Source organism: Rana temporaria, chromosome 5 (assembly GCF_905171775.1).
Source record: "Rana temporaria chromosome 5, aRanTem1.1, whole genome shotgun sequence".
In the NCBI taxonomy this organism is placed as follows: Eukaryota; Metazoa; Chordata; class Amphibia; order Anura; family Ranidae; genus Rana; species Rana temporaria.
In genome coordinates this window covers 313,583,292-313,600,461 of record NC_053493.1, presented here as the reverse complement: position 1 = coordinate 313,600,461, position 17,170 = coordinate 313,583,292, and the positions used below count along the sequence as shown (strand labels likewise).

Sequence of the window (17,170 nt, the reverse complement as noted above, 5' to 3'; positions counted from 1 at the left end):
TGTGTACAAATAAAGTTACAAAAATTATTCTCCAAATAATGTCGGAAGCTGCAATTCTCCTGTATATTATTAACACAGTAAAAATATATTAGAAGTGAATAGAATCGCGCTAAACCTATGAGTCATAATTTAATGAATACTGAATAAATGTGTAATCCACCAGTGTTCAACAAATAAGTGAATCATAAAAAAATCATAGAAATAATGAGACATCAAAAAGTCAACCCTACGCGTTTCGTAAGAGATTACGTGCCCCTGGACGACGTAATCTCTTACGAAACACGTAGGGCGGAGCGACGCTCTGATGTCACCTCGTGTTACAGTTTGTTTGCCCAGAAGGACGAGTTTGTTTGATTGTGCGCCGGCCGACACATCAGACTTCAGGCTTTTATTGATGCTACCATTGTAAGTGTGATATTTTGTTTGATTTAAAATAAATAAAACGTTTTACACTATTTGGAGCATTTATGTTTTAAATGTACTACATACACCCACCCACCGGTCTGATTGACTATGAGGCGATCTGAAGAGCTTTAAGCGTGCTTGCTGCATATTGGAATCAAGCTGTGCTTTTACTACACACTCTCCCTGATCCTCTGTAACGGGGATCACGGTTATTTGGTAAGAAGTGATTTCTTCTAATTTGGTGGTGGATTTAGCATGTTTTTTCTAATAGCGTTCGGAGAAACCATTGCACATTTGGACAGACTTCACTGATTCATGCACTGGTGGATGTTACATTGTTATTTGATGGACTTCATACATTTTATGATCACTTGTGGACTTTTTGGTGTCTCATTATTTATGATTTGTTTATGATTCACTTATTTGTTGAACACTGGTGGATTACACATTTATTCAGTATTCATTCAATTATGAGATAGTTTTAGCGCGATTCTATTTTCTTCTAAAATGATGTCACACATTGCCAGCAGCAGAGTCATGTGGGAGAATCTTCCATCTCTGTGGAATTGTTCACTCGACACAGAATTGCTGTTAGAAATCATGGGGCCCTGTACAGCCTAGCTGACAGGAAAAATTAACCAAGCCTAACAGGTGGCTACAGCCGCATCAACAAACCACTCATTCATGCAACCAGATTACCTGTGAGAATAAGGCCTTTATTATTTTTTTGCATTATTCTTTACATTTTTTTTTTTTTTAATTTTTTGAACAGCTCTTTGGGGGTTGGTGAAAAATCAGGGGTCTTAACAGACATACAACTCCTCACTTTTGAGACAGAGAATGAGATTGAGGATACAGATTCCTCAACCCAACTCTGCAGAGTGAATTGACAGGAAGCACCCTATGCAGAGGATCCCTGTTCGTTCATAAACTGAAGCATTTTTAAACACAGGGAGGGCCACCGGGAGATTGGTTCCAATAACTGCAACTCCTGCTGCTCTGGGCCCCCCTGTTGAACTTATGGGGCCTGGGCCGCATTCAAGAGAGAATGTGCTACCCCCGTACCAGCAGCCCTGAGGCGACATACAAACCTTTGGAGATAACACACAACTTAGATGCATGTACCTTGACAACAAGATTCGGGTGTTGTTTTTTACTAAATGAATTTTAAAGCATTGAGTATTTATATAGAGTACTGGAGATTTTGCCGCTCCCAAAGTCACAATACGAACATCTCAATAATTGTACCCCTTTTTTCTGTATCTTCTAAAATGTCACTTATTGTTTGCAGATTCAATTGATGGGAAGCATGCCAGAAGGACTCAGTCCAGCAACCCATTGGGGGAGCTATTTGACCATGGGCTTGACAGCTGGACAGCGTCTATCTTTCCACTATCTTTGTTCTCAATATTTGGAAGTAATTCAGGAGAAGCAGGATTAACACCCATGAGGATGTATTTAGTCACCAGTGTTGTACTCTTCACCTTTATGCTATCACACTGGGAAAAATACAACACAGGGATGCTCTTTCTTCCATGGTCATATGATATCAGCCAGTTGGTGAGTTTTTACCTTGTGTACCATGATAATAAATTTCATATGAAGCCCGCATTTTGACAACAGGAGTGGCAAAATCACAAGCCATGCGGCAATAACTACCCAAAATGTTATAGCCATAATTGCTACCCAGATTCCAAATTTTGATTCATAATTTACATATATATATATATATATATATATATATATATATATATATGCCTCTTTTAGTAGAATTGTATATATGACATTTTAATAATGATTTTTAATTACTATTTTCTTTTTTATCTTGCAGTCGATGACAGGTGTGTATATTCTGACTGCTGCAGTTGGAGTAGATGCCTTCCATAAACCAGTGATTCCACATTTACACATGACTGATCTCTTAATTACATTCCTTGTAGGTATGTATTCTGTTGATAAAAAGGTATCATTTTTTTTTTCTAGTTATAATATCAAGTAGCTGACATACTTAATTTGGGATCATGTACTGTTTTAACCTTTGTTCATAAGTAGCTTTCATATCCTCTAAAAGTGAAAATGTTTGTGAGATTTTAAGGTGAATTATCACTCAAAGAAACTGTCAATACATAAGTTAAAATCCAATTATTTATTGAAACTTTACCACTAAACAAAAAGTGGTTGATTTTAAAAAGGCATAAGTAGCCTCACCATTATTAAAAGGGTTGTAAAGGTTCATTTTTTTATTTTCTAAATAGGTTTCTTTAACCACTTACCCCCCGGACCAAATTGCTGCCCAAAGACCAGAGTACTTTTTGCGATTCGGGACTGCGTCGCTTTAACAGACAATTGCGCGGTCGTGCGACGTGGCTCCCAAACAAAATTGGCGTCCTTTTTTTCCCCACAAATAGAGCTTTCTTTTGGTGGTATTTGATCACCTCTGCGTTTTTTATTTTTTGCGCTATAAACAAAAATAGAACGACAATTTTGAAAAAAATGAATATTTTTTACTTTTTGCTGTAATAAATATCCCCCAAAAATATATAAAAAAAATTTTTTTTCCCTCAGTTTAGGCCGATACGTATTCTTCTACATATTTTTCGTAAAAAAAAAAATCGCAATAAGCGTTTATTGATTGGTTTGCGCAAAAGTTATAGCGTTTACAAAATAGGGGGTATTTTTATGGCATTTTTATTAATATTTTTTTTTACTAGTAATGGCGGCGATCAGCGATTTTTTTTCGGTATTGCGACATTATGGCGGACACTTCGGAAATTTTTGACACATTTTTGGGACCATTGGCATTTTTATAGCGATCAGTGCTATAAAAATGCATTGGATTACTATAAAAATGCCACTGGCAGTGAAGGGGTTAACACTAGGGGGCGGGGAAGGGGTTAAGTATGCCTGGGTGTGTTCTTACTGTGGGGGGGGGGTGGCCTCACTAGGGGAAACACTGATCCTCGGTTCATACATATTACGTGCTCTCGCCTAGGAGAGCCACCTTGTGGATGTATTTCGGCGGTGCGCGGTCGGCAAGTGGTTAAGCTAGTGCATTGTTGGTTCACTTACCTTTTCCTTTGATTTCCCTTCTAAATATTTTTTTTCTTTGTCTGAATTTCTCACTTCCTGTTCCTCCTCAGTAAGCTTTCCCCCATCATCCAAGCCTTTCTGGCTGGGGGTTATTCAGCGTGCTCGCCCCCTCCCTTGGGACTACATCCCTGCAGGGAGACGCTATGTCTCTCTGCAGGAATGTAGTCCAAAGAGAGGGGGCAAGCATGCTGACTTACCTCCAGCCAGAACGGCTCGGATGATGGGGGCAAGCTTACTGAGGAGGAACAGGAAGTGAGAAATTCAGACAAAGAAAAAAACTTGCACTAGCTTAAAGAAACCTATTTAGAAAATGAAAAATTAACCTTTACAACCCCTTTAAAAACAACATACAAAACTCCTATGGTGAGGCTATTATTGCCTTTTAAATATCAGCCACTTTTTGTTTAGTAGTTACGTTTCAAAAGATTTTTGCTTGCGAATGATTGGATGATTAAAGTCAGCACGCTTTCACCTCATTCACTAAGATAAGTGAACATTCCCTTGCAAAAAGAACAATCACTTAGCTTAGCGCATAAGGTGAAGTTGTGATCACTTCTACTTCTCCTTCTTGTAATCATGGCAACATTTAATGGTGTAGATGCAATGGGGTTGATCTACTAAAGGCAAATTTCTTTGAAAGGAAATTCTCACTGTGCAAGGAAATTTTTACAATGAAAAAGGACATGCTTTACTGCTTTAGTAAATATTTTACCTGCCAAGAGGTGGAGGGTTTTAGATTCAATATTTTCTGTTTTAATTGTTTTTATTAGTCTTTCAAGTAAAAAGTATAAGTGCCATCAAAGAGAGCAGCGAACAATCCTCGCATGCTCTGCACGTATTAAGTCGTAAAGAGAAAAAAAAATAAAGAAAAAAAAATAAACAGACAAAACATAGTAAAGTAAAAAAAATAGTGAAATGATACTGGTTAACAAAAGAGCAAGCATCCAAGCATGGAAGCAATGCAACAAATGAATGCTATGCTAAATATAAAACAAATAAGGACCCAACTCATGGGATAGGTCCTGAATTGCGGCCCCTCTACATAATATATCTGATGCTGGAGGCCAATCAGTGACCAATATCGAAATATTGAAGTACCTCGGAACCCAACAATATTCAAAAATAAAGACTTTCCAATAGGCAACACATTTTACAGATAGTTAGGATAACTAGGTCATTGCGTAGGAATCCGGTTCGAGCAATCTCACAGCGAGAGAATCTGGGCAGCTTGAAATCATAACAAGTAAAATACTTTCAACGTTTATTAAACCTAGTTGTCCCCGATAGGGGAGCCTATAGCCCACAACATTACAGAAGAGGTCCAGGTTAACCAAGAAAAAAAAGGGGGGGGGGGATTCAGAAAATTTGCGAGGGCAAGGCACTAGAAGTAGAAGAAAGAAGAAGTAGGAGAAGAAAGAAGAGAGAAGGGTGTGTCTATCCGGGAATCTTCGATCGATCATCTGAAAAGGTATCTTTATGCCTCAGGGGCCTGTAGGTAAGTGGAGAGACCAAGTTTTTTCGAAAAGGGGTTGTTTGTCATTTAAAATGCTCACTATTTTCTCATTTAACATGATCCAATTTAATTTACGTTTCAACAATGTTATGTCTACAATGGGGCTTTTCCAATTTTAGCAGCTAAAAAAAGGAAAAATATCAAAGTCTGGGTATGTCTGGGGATATTGTCCACTGGTTTGTGTAGGAGGGCGACTGAGGCGTCTTTAATGATATTCACCATTTTGATCGAAAGAATAAGCGTGTGGACCCTAATCCAGAAACGGCGCACCTTGGGGCATGTCCACCACACATGGAGTGGTGTACCCACCTGTCCACAACCCCTGAAGCAGGAGGACGAGGCACCGGGTGACATTTTGGAAAGGTGGTCTGGTATCAGGGACCATCTGGCTTGTACCTTGTAACCCGCCTCTATCAAGGCCACATTGAAGATGCCTTTGTGGATTCTCGTACTCCACCTACGCCAATCCCCCGCCTCAGGGCTAATGTTCAGGTCCCTCTCCCATGCCACTTGATATGGGAGCCTAGTGAGAGGTGCGGCCAACTGTTTATAGAGCACAGAGATGCCCCCCCCCCCCGGAGAGCAGAGTCCTGCATACACCTACTCTCGAAGGTGGTGCGCGTTGTCAAGTCGGACCCATTGTTCTCTAAAGAATGGAGAAAATGTTGAATTTGCTGTAGGCGGTAGCTCTCCGAGGAAGGCATCTCCAAGCTGCCTGTGTAGTATGATGACGGGTGTATTCTAGATTCAATATTTTAAAGGCTAACTCTAGTCCACCTTTAGGACCACGTTGCACCCATATTAAGGGTGTAACATGTAACATGGTGCCAAGCAGCTCCCCACCCACAAAACGTTTCCCTCTGACAGTGTGGGGGTTCTTTTCCTCCACAGTAGCTGTCAGCTTTGAAATTGATGTAACTGTGTAGGTCTCCGCTCACAAACCTGCATCATTCATTCACAGAGATCTGCGAATGGATAAACAACAAGCCCTGTCTACCACCATGGCATACACCTGTCTGGGACATTAGAAGGGGCAGTGCCATCAGGTGTCATAGCCAGGTGGCCCCCCCCGCCCCTTACCTATATAAGAAATGTCAAACGGCTTAGCCTGCAGTAGGCGGCTAGACTTTATGTCGGCAGGAGCGTGTTTTTGCTTTTCTTTTTTTTCAGGTGCGGCGTAATTGACAATAAATTTTTTTGGTGAATGGGTATACCCATGCACATAAGGAAGGTCCGGGATCTGGGGGCCCCCTTATCAAAGGGGGCTTCCAGATTCCAATAAGCTCCCTTCCCACAAACCCAGACAATCACCGGTCACGGTTGTGGGGATGAGGCCCTTGTTCCCATCAACATGGGGACAAGGTGCTTTGGGCAGAAAGGCCCCAATGTACCCCCACCCATGTTGAGGGCATGTGGCCTGGTATGGATTCAGGAGAGGGGTGCTCGCTTGTCTCCACCTTTCCTGACCTGCCAGGCTACATGCCCAGAAAAGGATCTGGTATGAATTTTGGGGGGGGGGCACGCTGTTTTTTTTGGGGGGGTTTAATTTTGGCATGGGGTTTCCTTCAAAATCCATACCAGACCCCGAAGGCTTTTTTTTTTTTTACTGCAATCTTTTTTTTTTTGTACTCAGCTGTCAGCAATGAAGCCCATTGACAACTGATGACTCATCTGCATCCCGGCCCCGCTCCTTACCAACCAGCTTATACTGCGCCCTGATTGGGCAAAGCTTTTGCAGACAGGCACAGCACTGAATTAAGATAGGATGCAGGTAAGTATGGGAGGGGAGGGGGGGTGAGAGGGCGATACTTTCACTGAAAGATTTGTTCCCTAATGCAGTGAATGCATTGAGGTAACAAATGTTCTGCCTTTAGAGTCAATTTAAGAAAGATAATATCAAGACAGATAGGTATGTACACATTTTCTGTCATATTTTTAAAATTCGAAAACATACCAATAAATGAATTGGCTTCCGATCACATTGGCCCTGCTGTATGCATATGTGTGTGACTTAATCGTTATCAGATTATAATCTACGGAGGCAGAGTAAATAAATTTCACATTATATTCTAAAATTTGTAAAATTACCCCTTTCTTAGTGATTGCAAATTGTAAGGTTGATTTTATCATTTGCTCATTGATGCCACGTGTCTATTTTTGTAATTGTATTGCAAATTAACCTTTACAACCCCTTTAAAAGCAACATACAAAACTCCTATGGTGAGGCTATTATTGCCTTTTAAATATCAGCCACTTTTTGTTTAGTAGTTACGTTTCAAAAGAAGATTTTTGCTTGTGCATGATTGGATGATTAAAGTCAGCACGCTTTCACCTCATTCACTAAGATAAGTGAACATTCCCTTTGCAAAAAGAACAATCACTTAGCTTAGTGCATGAGGTGAAGTTGTGGTCACTTCTACTTCTCCTTCTTGTAATCATGGCAAAATTTAATGGTGTAGATGCAATGGAGTTGATCTACTAAAGGCAAATTTCTTTGAAAGGAAATTCTCACTGTGCAAGGAAATTTTCCCTTAGCGAATAGGGTGAAATACTGCTGACTTCTATTGTTTAATCATGTGCAAGCAAAAATCTTCTTTTTTAAATATCCTTGCACATGTTCTTTGCAAAGCAAATTTTTACAAGGAAAAAGGACATGCTCTACTGCTTTAGTAAATATTTTACCTGCCAAGAGGTGGAGGGTTTTAGATTGAATATTTTAAAGGCTAACTCTAGTCCACCTTTAGGACCACGGTGCACCCATATTTAGGGTGTAACATGTAACATGGTGCCAAGCAACTCCCCACCCACAAAACGTAAAATTACCCCTTTCTTAGTGATTGCAAATTGTAAGGTTGATTTTATCATTTGCTCATTGATGCCACGTGTCTATTTTTGTAATTGTATTGCATTTTTTTTGCAGGATGCAGTTTACTTATCAGCTTTCCTCAGGCTCTATACAATATAGTTAAGTAAGTTATACATTTAACGTTTATCATTTGCAATGCAACTTGTGTATTGTGTATTCAAAGATGTAGTTACATAGCTATTCAGGTTGAAAAACAAAACAGCAAGAGCCCACTGGAACTGACAACAAAATAACAACTTACTGCTCCAGAATCTCAAGCTAGCAGCTGATTAAGTGGAAGGTAAAAAATTTTTTTATGATCCACACATTACTATAGCATACAAGCAATTAAATATATTAGCCGCTCCCGATCGATTTAGTAATAATATAAAAACTTAATATCTTCTCCCATGATATTGTGGCTGTTTCCATTTTAATTAAGGGCATGTGACGCCCAGTCGCTAGCTGTTCCTGGTTTTCAGGAGAGAGGTGCATGCTGGGTAATCAGCATGCACCTCTCTATCTCACGCATGCGTAGTTCAACTGCGCTCGTAGCGCCGTTAGTTTGTATTGTTGTAATAAAAACGGGCGGCGACGAAGGAATGTCCCGCCCTGTTGTTATGACAACAAAGATCTCGCGCATGCGCAGTTAAACAGCTTTTGTAGCACTGTAATGCCCAGAGACGGAGTTAGGAAGGGAAGTAGATCCACCGCAGATTAGAAAATCTGCCTATTTTTCCTAAATAGCTTCCTTTACCGTAGTACAGTCCTCCTTCACTTACCTCATCCTTCGATTTTGCTTTTAAATGTCCTTATTTCTTCTGAAAAATCCTCACTTCCTGTTCTTCTGTCTGTAACTCCACACAGTAATGCGAGGCTTTCTCCCTGGTGTGGAGTGTCATGCTTGCCCCCTCCCTTGGACTACAGGAGAGTCAGGACGCCCACTAACACACAAATCCTTTCTCTATCTGCAACGTAGAGAGCGTCCTGACTCTCCTGTAGTCCAAGGGAGGGGGCGAGCACGACACTCCACACCAGGGAGAAAGCCTTGCATTACTGTGTGGCGTTACAGACAGAATAACAGGAAGTGAGGATTTCTCAGAAGAAATAAGGACATTTAAAAGCAAAATGGAAGGATGAGGTAAGTGAAGGAAGACTGCACTAAGGTAAAGGAAGCTATTTAGGAAAACAAATTGTACCTTTAAAACCCCTATAAATCTGCCTAGAGTTCCGATTTAGGACACATCTAACCATAGCAGTATAGCTCCAATGATTCAAAGAAAATGTTGTCAGTCAGCATCCTGATTTATTACAGTGATTATAAAGTCTTGTTTTTGTTTTCAATGAAAATAACAAACATGTTATACTTACCTGCTTTTGTGCTGTAGTTTTGCACAGAGCGGCCCAGATCATCCTCTTCTTGGGTCCCTGGCTGGAGCTCGTGGCCCCTTCCTCATTTTGAGTGCCCCCACAGCAAGCAGCTTGCTATGGGGGCACCCGAGCCGAGACCGCAGCTCCGCGTATCCATTCAAACACAGAGTCACGGTTTGGCCCCGCACCTCTCTCTACTGATTATCTAACTATCTTTGATAGCAGTGGGAGCCAATCGAGCCACTGCTGTGTCTCAGCCAATCAGGAGGGAGAGTTCCGGATGGCTGAGGCACTCATGCACATCGCTGGATAGAGATGGGCTCAGGTAAGTATCAGGGGGCTGCTGCACACAGAAGGCTTTTTATCTTAATGCATAGAATGCATTAAGATAAAAAACATTCTGCCTTTACAAACACTTTAAGGATAAAACTGAATTTACAATGTTTTAGGATACAAGTAGTGCATATGCCTGTAATTTATATGTAGTTGTGTTAGTTCTAAACATGTGATTAAAGTAGTTGTTCAGTCTAGAAAAAGGAAAAAATTAAAGTCAACAGCTACAAATCCTGTAGCTACTGACTTTTAATAAAAGGACAGGGATCCAGCGCTGTCCTCACCAGGGCTAGTTCTTCACTAGCCTGTGGGTTCCCGGCATCGGCATCCTAACTGTGGGCAGCCGGCTATGCTGCTTTTGGCTTCACAGGTGGCTGCCCACTGCGCATACACGAGCCATGCTGTGCCTGGTGAATGATCCCACAGTCTTCTGGGATCTGTGACGTGTCCCAGAAAACCACAGGAAGGGAGGGGGGAGGACTTCCGCTTGGAAATGGGAATGGGTATCTGTCAAAATTAAGTACCCCCCCAAAAAAATGCTAAATATGGAAGGGGAGGAGGACATAATGCAGAATTTTCCCCTTTGGGTGCATTTTCACAAAAACATGTTTATTTATAATGTTTCTAGCAGCCTCTACCAATATGTTATATCTTTGCTAAACATAATTCCTGTTTCCAGCAGCAGGGCTAAACCAGTACTGGTTTAAAACTAGTACTGGAGGCGGCGCGATGCTGACAGGACTCGCCTGAGACTCGCCTGAGACTCGCAAAGGTGATCTCTCCACTCATTCATATTGACCAATCTGGCTTTATCCCTAATAGACAGATAACGGATAACATCAGACTAGTGATGAACATTATACAGGATACCAACCTACATTACCGCCAAACATGCCTACTTAGCCTAGACATACATAAGGCTTTTGATAGTGTTAGCTGGACATACATGAACAATCTCCTGCCCAGGTTCGGAATCTCAGGCCAATTCCTCCAAGGCTTTAATGCTCTTTATCAAGCCCCCCAAACCCGTATTAGGATCCCGGGATACAATTCGGATTTCTTCCCTCTAGGCAGAGGCACTAGACAGGGCTGCCCCCTATCACCACTCCTCTTTGCTCTGGCTATAGAACCCCTTGCCCAAGCCATAAGAACCAATCCTGACATAAGAGGATACTCCAAAGAGAATATAGAATACAAAATTAGTCTTTACGCTGACGATGCGTTGCTTTACATCACAGACCCTCATATTTCTATCCCGGTCCTTCTGAGGGAACTGAATATGTTTCACGACATTTCGGGCCTCAAGATAAACTTAAGTAAATTCTCAGCCTTGCCCATTAACATCCCACAAAACACCCTTAATATACTTCAAGCCAACTTCCCTTTTTCGTGGAACTCACGCTCAGTGAAATACTTGGGGGTTAATGTCACTCCTAATTACAATGACTTATTCAAACTTAATTACATTCCCCTTTTCAACCATGTTAGTTCCCTCCTTGGTACCTGGTCCACCTACAATATTTCTTTCCTGGGCAGAATCTGTGCAATCAAAATGAACATTATCCCCAAAATCCTATACTATTTCCGTACTCTTCCAATCAACATTCCCAAATCCAAATTAGAATCCATCCAAAGGCTCATCAACAAGTTCATATGGGCAAACAAAAAACCCAGATACAGCTACGCTCTACTACATAGAACCCTTCCCAATGGAGGGCTAGGCCTCCCTAATTTGTGGAAGTACTTCTTAGCAGCCAGACTTTCCCAAATATCACAGTGGTTCTCTCCCTCTCAGGATATCCCCTGGATTAAATTTGAAACATCCTCCATCCTCCCCTTCCATCTCCAGGGTATATTATGGTCCAACAACGTCCTATACAGAAAACTACGCAAACTCAATTTGATAGTGGCACATATGCTTCATTTATGGCTTAAAATTAAGGACATATTTATATTATCTTCCCCTATCTCGCCACTCACCTCATTCCTTGGGGATCCCAGATTAGCCCCAGCATTTAATGATAGATCCTCATTTTCAAGCTGGATAAACTCCAATAAGACCACACTAGGATCCTTACAATATAAATGGGAATTCAGGCCCTTTGAGGCTCTTCAGAGGATAGATGGTATTCCCCTTACAGAGCATGAAAGATATCTTCAGATAAAAGAATTTTTTTCCACACACTTCTCCCTCTCTACCCAACCTACTAACACATTATTCGAGAGAATATGTCTCTCCACATCTAGAGATAAAGGGATGATTTCAAGAATTTATCAATACCTTAATGAACTCTCTACCCCTGACAAGTCACAGCCAATGTTGCATTGGGAAGCTGAAATAGGACTTAACTTCACTTCTGACACCTGGAAAGATATGTCGGAGAACCTCCGTAAAAGCAACAGAGCGGCCTCCTTCATAGAAACCCCATTAAAACTATTCTGTAGATGGTACCTTACACCTGCCAAAATTCACACGTATTATCCCTTAGTCTCCCCAAACTGTTTCAGAGGTTGCCAGTTGGAGGGCACATTACTACATATCTTCTGGAGCTGCCCCCATATGACTCAAATTTGGAAAGATGCATCACACAGATTTGAAAGCTCCTCAAAACACACATTCACTCTCACCCCCCAAATTTGCCTATTGTACGCTAATATTCCTGATGTCCCTCCCCCATGTGGCAGACTGTTTCACTCCCTCTGCAGCTCCATACAGTGGATGATTGCCCTTAATTGGAAAACAGATGCTTTGCATTGGTCACAGGTACTAGATAGGATGGAGCTGCTAAGACTATCCGATAGAATCTACCACACACTTAATGATACCTTGCATGCATTTGACGACAAATGGTCGTACTGGTCGATTCCACAACAATTCCTATCTCACTCACAAGTTACAATATGATCAAACTTTTTTTTCTGTATCAATGATTCAATAAGTTACTGTGCCTCATGTAAGATTTGCATACTATGTTTTTTGTGTTGTTTTTTATTACACATCTTGAGACGATTTCATATATATTGTCTATGTTTATATCCATCTCAAATTGTACAATAAAACTTTTGTAAACAAAAAAAAAAAACTAGTACTGGAAACAGGGAGTATCTTAAAGCGGGGGTTCACCCTAAAAAAAATATAAATATTTTCTACCATGCCATCCAGCATACTAGCGCGAGCTACAGTATGCCTTTATTTTTTTTTTTTGCGCCGTACTCACAGTTTAATCCCTTAGTTTAATCACTTAGTTATGGCGCGTCACGCTTCCCGAAAATAGCCGAAATAGGACTTGGCTCTTCACGGCGCCTGCGCAGTCAGCTCCTAGTCTGTGCGCAGGCGCCGTATAGCGCCGTGAAGAGCCGAGTCCTACTCCGGCTATTTTCGGGAATCTTGACGCGCCATAGCCGGCTGTCAATCATGTTCCCCTCTGCATAGGAACGCCTACTCCCTGCAGGGAGTCTGAAACTTAACTAAGGGATTAAACTGTGAGTACGGCGCAAAAATAAATAAATAAAAGCATACTGTAGCTCACGCTAGTATGCTGGATGGCATGGTAGAAACTTGTTTTTAGGGTGAACCTCCGCTTTAAGTAAAGGTAGCACATCATATTGGCATTTTTTTCATACTCCAGGAGCAAATAAAATGTGTTATGTTCAATGTATTTTAAGCTATAAATTGATTTGCAGGAAAGGAATGGGAGATCCGAGGAAATTAGATGGCTGTAAACAGGGGCATTGCTAAGTTTACAAAAGATCTGGGGCTAGAGCCCATAGCAGCAAAGTAAAAGTCATATGCTTGGGCGGGCATACACATGTATAAAATATATGTGTGTGTGTGTATATATATATATATATCATAACATCAGGGTCCCCAGAGAGCCCCCCTTTCATAGAGGTCCCCAGGTTGTCACGTTACCTGCCACAAGATGCAGCTTGTCATGTAACCTGCCACTAGATGCGGATTGTCACATACAGACAGGCTGGGGTATATAGAAGACAGGCTAGTGTATACAGAGAGGCTGGGGGATACACACAGGCTAGTGTATACAGACATGCTGGGGTATATGGAGAGTCTAGAGTATATAGAAGAGAGGTTGAGGTATACAGAGAGGCTAGGATATATAGAAGACAGGCTGGGTTATACAGAAGAGAGGCTGGGGTATATAGAAGACAGGCTGTGGTATGCAGAAGAGAGGCTGGAGTATACAGAGGACAGGCTGGGGTATACAGAGATGCTGGGGTATATAGAAGACATGCTGGGTAATACAGGAGAGAGGCTGGGGTATACAGAGGACAGGCTGGGGTATACAGAGGACAGGCTGGCGTATACAGAGGACAGGCTAGGGTAGTACAGAGTCCCCCCCCCCCTCCTCCATGGTCTGCACTCACCTGCCGCCTCCCCCGCTCTGGAGATTGTGTGAAAAAGTTCCTCCCGACTCTGGCTTTCAGTGAAGCTCTGAGTGCGGACTCAGTGAGAATGCCCCGGCTGTGCGGGACAGCGCAGTGTCAGGCAGCCTGTGATACTCTCACGGTAGGGGTGGCCCTGTACTCGGGGCTATGGGTCCCAGATTTGGGGCTCTAGCCTCAATGGCCACCCCTTAACGATGCCGCTGGCTGTAAATAACATTTGTATTCAGAAAGAATGACATTAGTGAATTTGATTGTACTGTTCAATTATTTTTTTCTTTTACACTCAGGGGTTATCAACAGAAAACTCTGCTAAAGAACTCAGCATATGAAGGGCTATTACCATTATTCTCCCCTTCTATTTTATTTCTTTTGCTCACAGTGTGGGCTGTATTTTCTCCTTGTAACATTCTGGACAGACAACCAAGGCTGTTTTTATGGATGGTTGGCGTGCTTTTCTCAAATGTAACGGTACGTATTCAGAAGAAACTGAAACAGGACATTGCTTCAACCCTTTTTCTACCAGGATACCTTTTCGATTTTTTATACACATGCTTAAAGGATAACTAAATCTTTTTTTTTTTTTATAACGAACATGTCATACTTACCTCCTCTGTGCAGTTGGTTATACACAGAGTGGCCCTGATCCTCCTCTTCTGGGGTCTCTTAGCAGCGCTCCTGGCTCCTCCTCTTCTCGAGTGTCCCTTACTTCCATGTCCTGCTGCTGTGTCTATTAACACAGACAGCAGAACTCAGCCCCACCCCCCGGCTACTGCGTCATTGGATTTGATTGACAGCAGCGGGAGCCAATGGCTGCGCTGCTATCAATCTATCCAATCATGACCCGAGACAACGGTTGGAGCTGGTGTGCTCGTTCTTGGCGCTGGAAAGACGTGAGTAAAAAGGGGGGTCTGGGGGCACTATAGAAGGTTTTTCACCTTAATGCATAGAATGCATTAAGGTGGAAAACCACAAGGGCTTACAACACCTTAAAATGCACATTTTTTCCATTACAAATCTAATTAAACAAAACAATAAACAGTATATTCTCTGAATATGAAGAATGTTAATAAAATAGAAGCTGCAATTTTTGTGCATGTTTACCCAACTACTTTTCAAATCCATTTTTTCAGTGAAAAATACATTTAGATTAACTTTAGTGCATGCAATACGGTAAAAACTCAAAATGTTCTATGAAAGATTAGACTGTTTTCAGTAAAAATATCTCAAATATATCAAACCTCAAAATTGTGTGAAATTTTGAAATGGTCAAAAACTATTACATTAATAAATATTGCTAGGATACACTTCAAAAACCTTTACTGTTTATCAGTTTAGGCCCGATTCCCACCTGATCAATTTTCTGCTTGAAGCTTCTTTTTGGCAGATTGCAAGTGTTTTTGGCCCCATAGACTTCAATAGAAACTAGATACTAGAGACTTGAGCATTTTACGAGCGTTTTGATGCTTGTTTTCTGCCCAAACAGCAGCTCTCCAGGAGGGCGGGACAAAAGTCCCGCCCTCCTCCTATACCAGCTTGTGTGATAGAACACTGCGTCTATCACATGAGCTGGTCTAGGAGGAGGACGGGACTTTTGACACAGCAGCAAAGCCAAACATTTCACACTGAACTCTGTGCCTGCTGTGTGTGTGACAGGAGAAGGGAGAGGAGCGCTGCAGCCGCCCACAGGCACGGCTTAGCTCAAAGCGGTCCCAGGGTGGGCAGCCTACGGGAAATTTCCCAATATCCAGGTAGGCCAGTCCGGCCCTGGGGTTTGTTAGGGAGCAGGTGGCTGCCATGTCCTTAACAACCAATGATTCATCAGCTGTCAGTGGGATTCGCCGCTAACAGCTGAATATAAAAAAATAAACTACAAATTATAAACTGCATGCGGGTACCCCACGCCAAAATCCATACTAGACCCTTTTTCCGAGCATGCAGCCCAGCATTCCAGAAAAGGCATGGATGGGGGGGGCTTAAACACAGTTTAAAAGAAAAAATAATTCAGTTGTCAGCTGGGAATTCTTCTGACAGCTGATGACTCACCGGTTGTTAAGGACGCTCTTTACTGGTTGTTAACCACTTCTCATCCCAGCCATCATCAAATGACGTCCGCAGGAGGGATCTCTTATCCTGGGCGGGCGTCATATGACGTCTATAAAAATTTAATTTGGGTACAATGTTGCATGACCGTGCAGTTGTCATTCAAAGTGTTACAGCACTGAAAACTGAAAGTTGTTTTATAGTAGTTGTAATGTATTGGTTATTAGTACATTAATGACATTCTTTTTGCAAAGCATGCTGGGCTTTCTACTGTATATGCTTAATGGCAGACTGTGTTAGATTTTATATATACCACAGTTTTTACTGTTTGTGTAGTGATCGCTACAAGTTAAGTGAACTTTGTTGCAGGCATGAAGCAAAGGATTGTGGACACATGTAAACACCACCGTCCGCTGCCTATGCTTAATGGGGGGGTGTTCAGTGGGTGGCAAAAATGCGGCTCAACCCCGCAACCAACCACAAGTCTAAGGCCCCTTTCACATTGAGGAGTTTTTCAGGCGGTACAGCGCTAAAAATAGCGCTGCTATCCCGCCTGAAAAACTCCTTCACTGCAGACTCAATGTGAAAGCCCGAGGGCTTTCACACTGAGGCGATGCGCTGGCGGGAGACAAAAAAATCTCCTGTCAGCAGCATCTTTGGAGCAGTGAGAGGAGCGGCGTGTATACCGCTCCTTCCCATTGAAAACAATGGGAAACCGCGGCAATACCACCCGCAATGCGCCTCTATAGCGGGGGTTAATACTGCACTGCTAGCGGCTGATACCCGCGGCAATTCCGGCGGTATAGCGCCGCTATTTTTTGCAGCGTTATACCGCCACTGCGGCTCCTGCCCCAGTCTGAAAGGGGCCTTAATGAAGCCTAAAGCCTCGTACGCACGCTTAGATTTTTGGACGACCAAACGTACGTTTTTTTGTGGCATACTAGTCTCATGTCGAAAGTGAAGAGGTTACTTACAATACGAACATTTTCGTACAACAGAATACAATGTCGAAGTGACGCAATGTGTTGAATAGTTTTGGATGTATTCTTTCATTTCTGAGCATGTGTAGTCTTGCTCTTAGATTTTTTTTGGTATGAAAACCGTACTAATGAAACGTTGAGTTCACGTCCGACAAATATTTTATAGTCTGCACATCCAGCTTTTGT

The 17,170-nt window shown here is 42.0% G+C and overlaps 1 protein-coding gene across 1 annotated transcript in view; it reads left to right on the top strand.

The window, feature by feature from the left end:
* Positions 1 to 14,531, top strand: part of LOC120941278 (ethanolaminephosphotransferase 1-like) — an 89,577-nt gene extending 75,046 nt beyond the window's left edge. Inside the window, exons 5-8 of the mRNA XM_040354599.1 lie at positions 1,697 to 1,965; positions 2,237 to 2,345; positions 7,929 to 7,977; positions 14,252 to 14,531. Of these exons, the coding sequence (XP_040210533.1) occupies positions 1,697 to 1,965; positions 2,237 to 2,345; positions 7,929 to 7,977; positions 14,252 to 14,531 (707 nt within the window). The remainder of the gene's footprint in view (positions 1 to 1,696; positions 1,966 to 2,236; positions 2,346 to 7,928; positions 7,978 to 14,251) is intronic.
* The last annotated feature ends 2,639 nt before the right edge of the window (positions 14,532 to 17,170 follow it).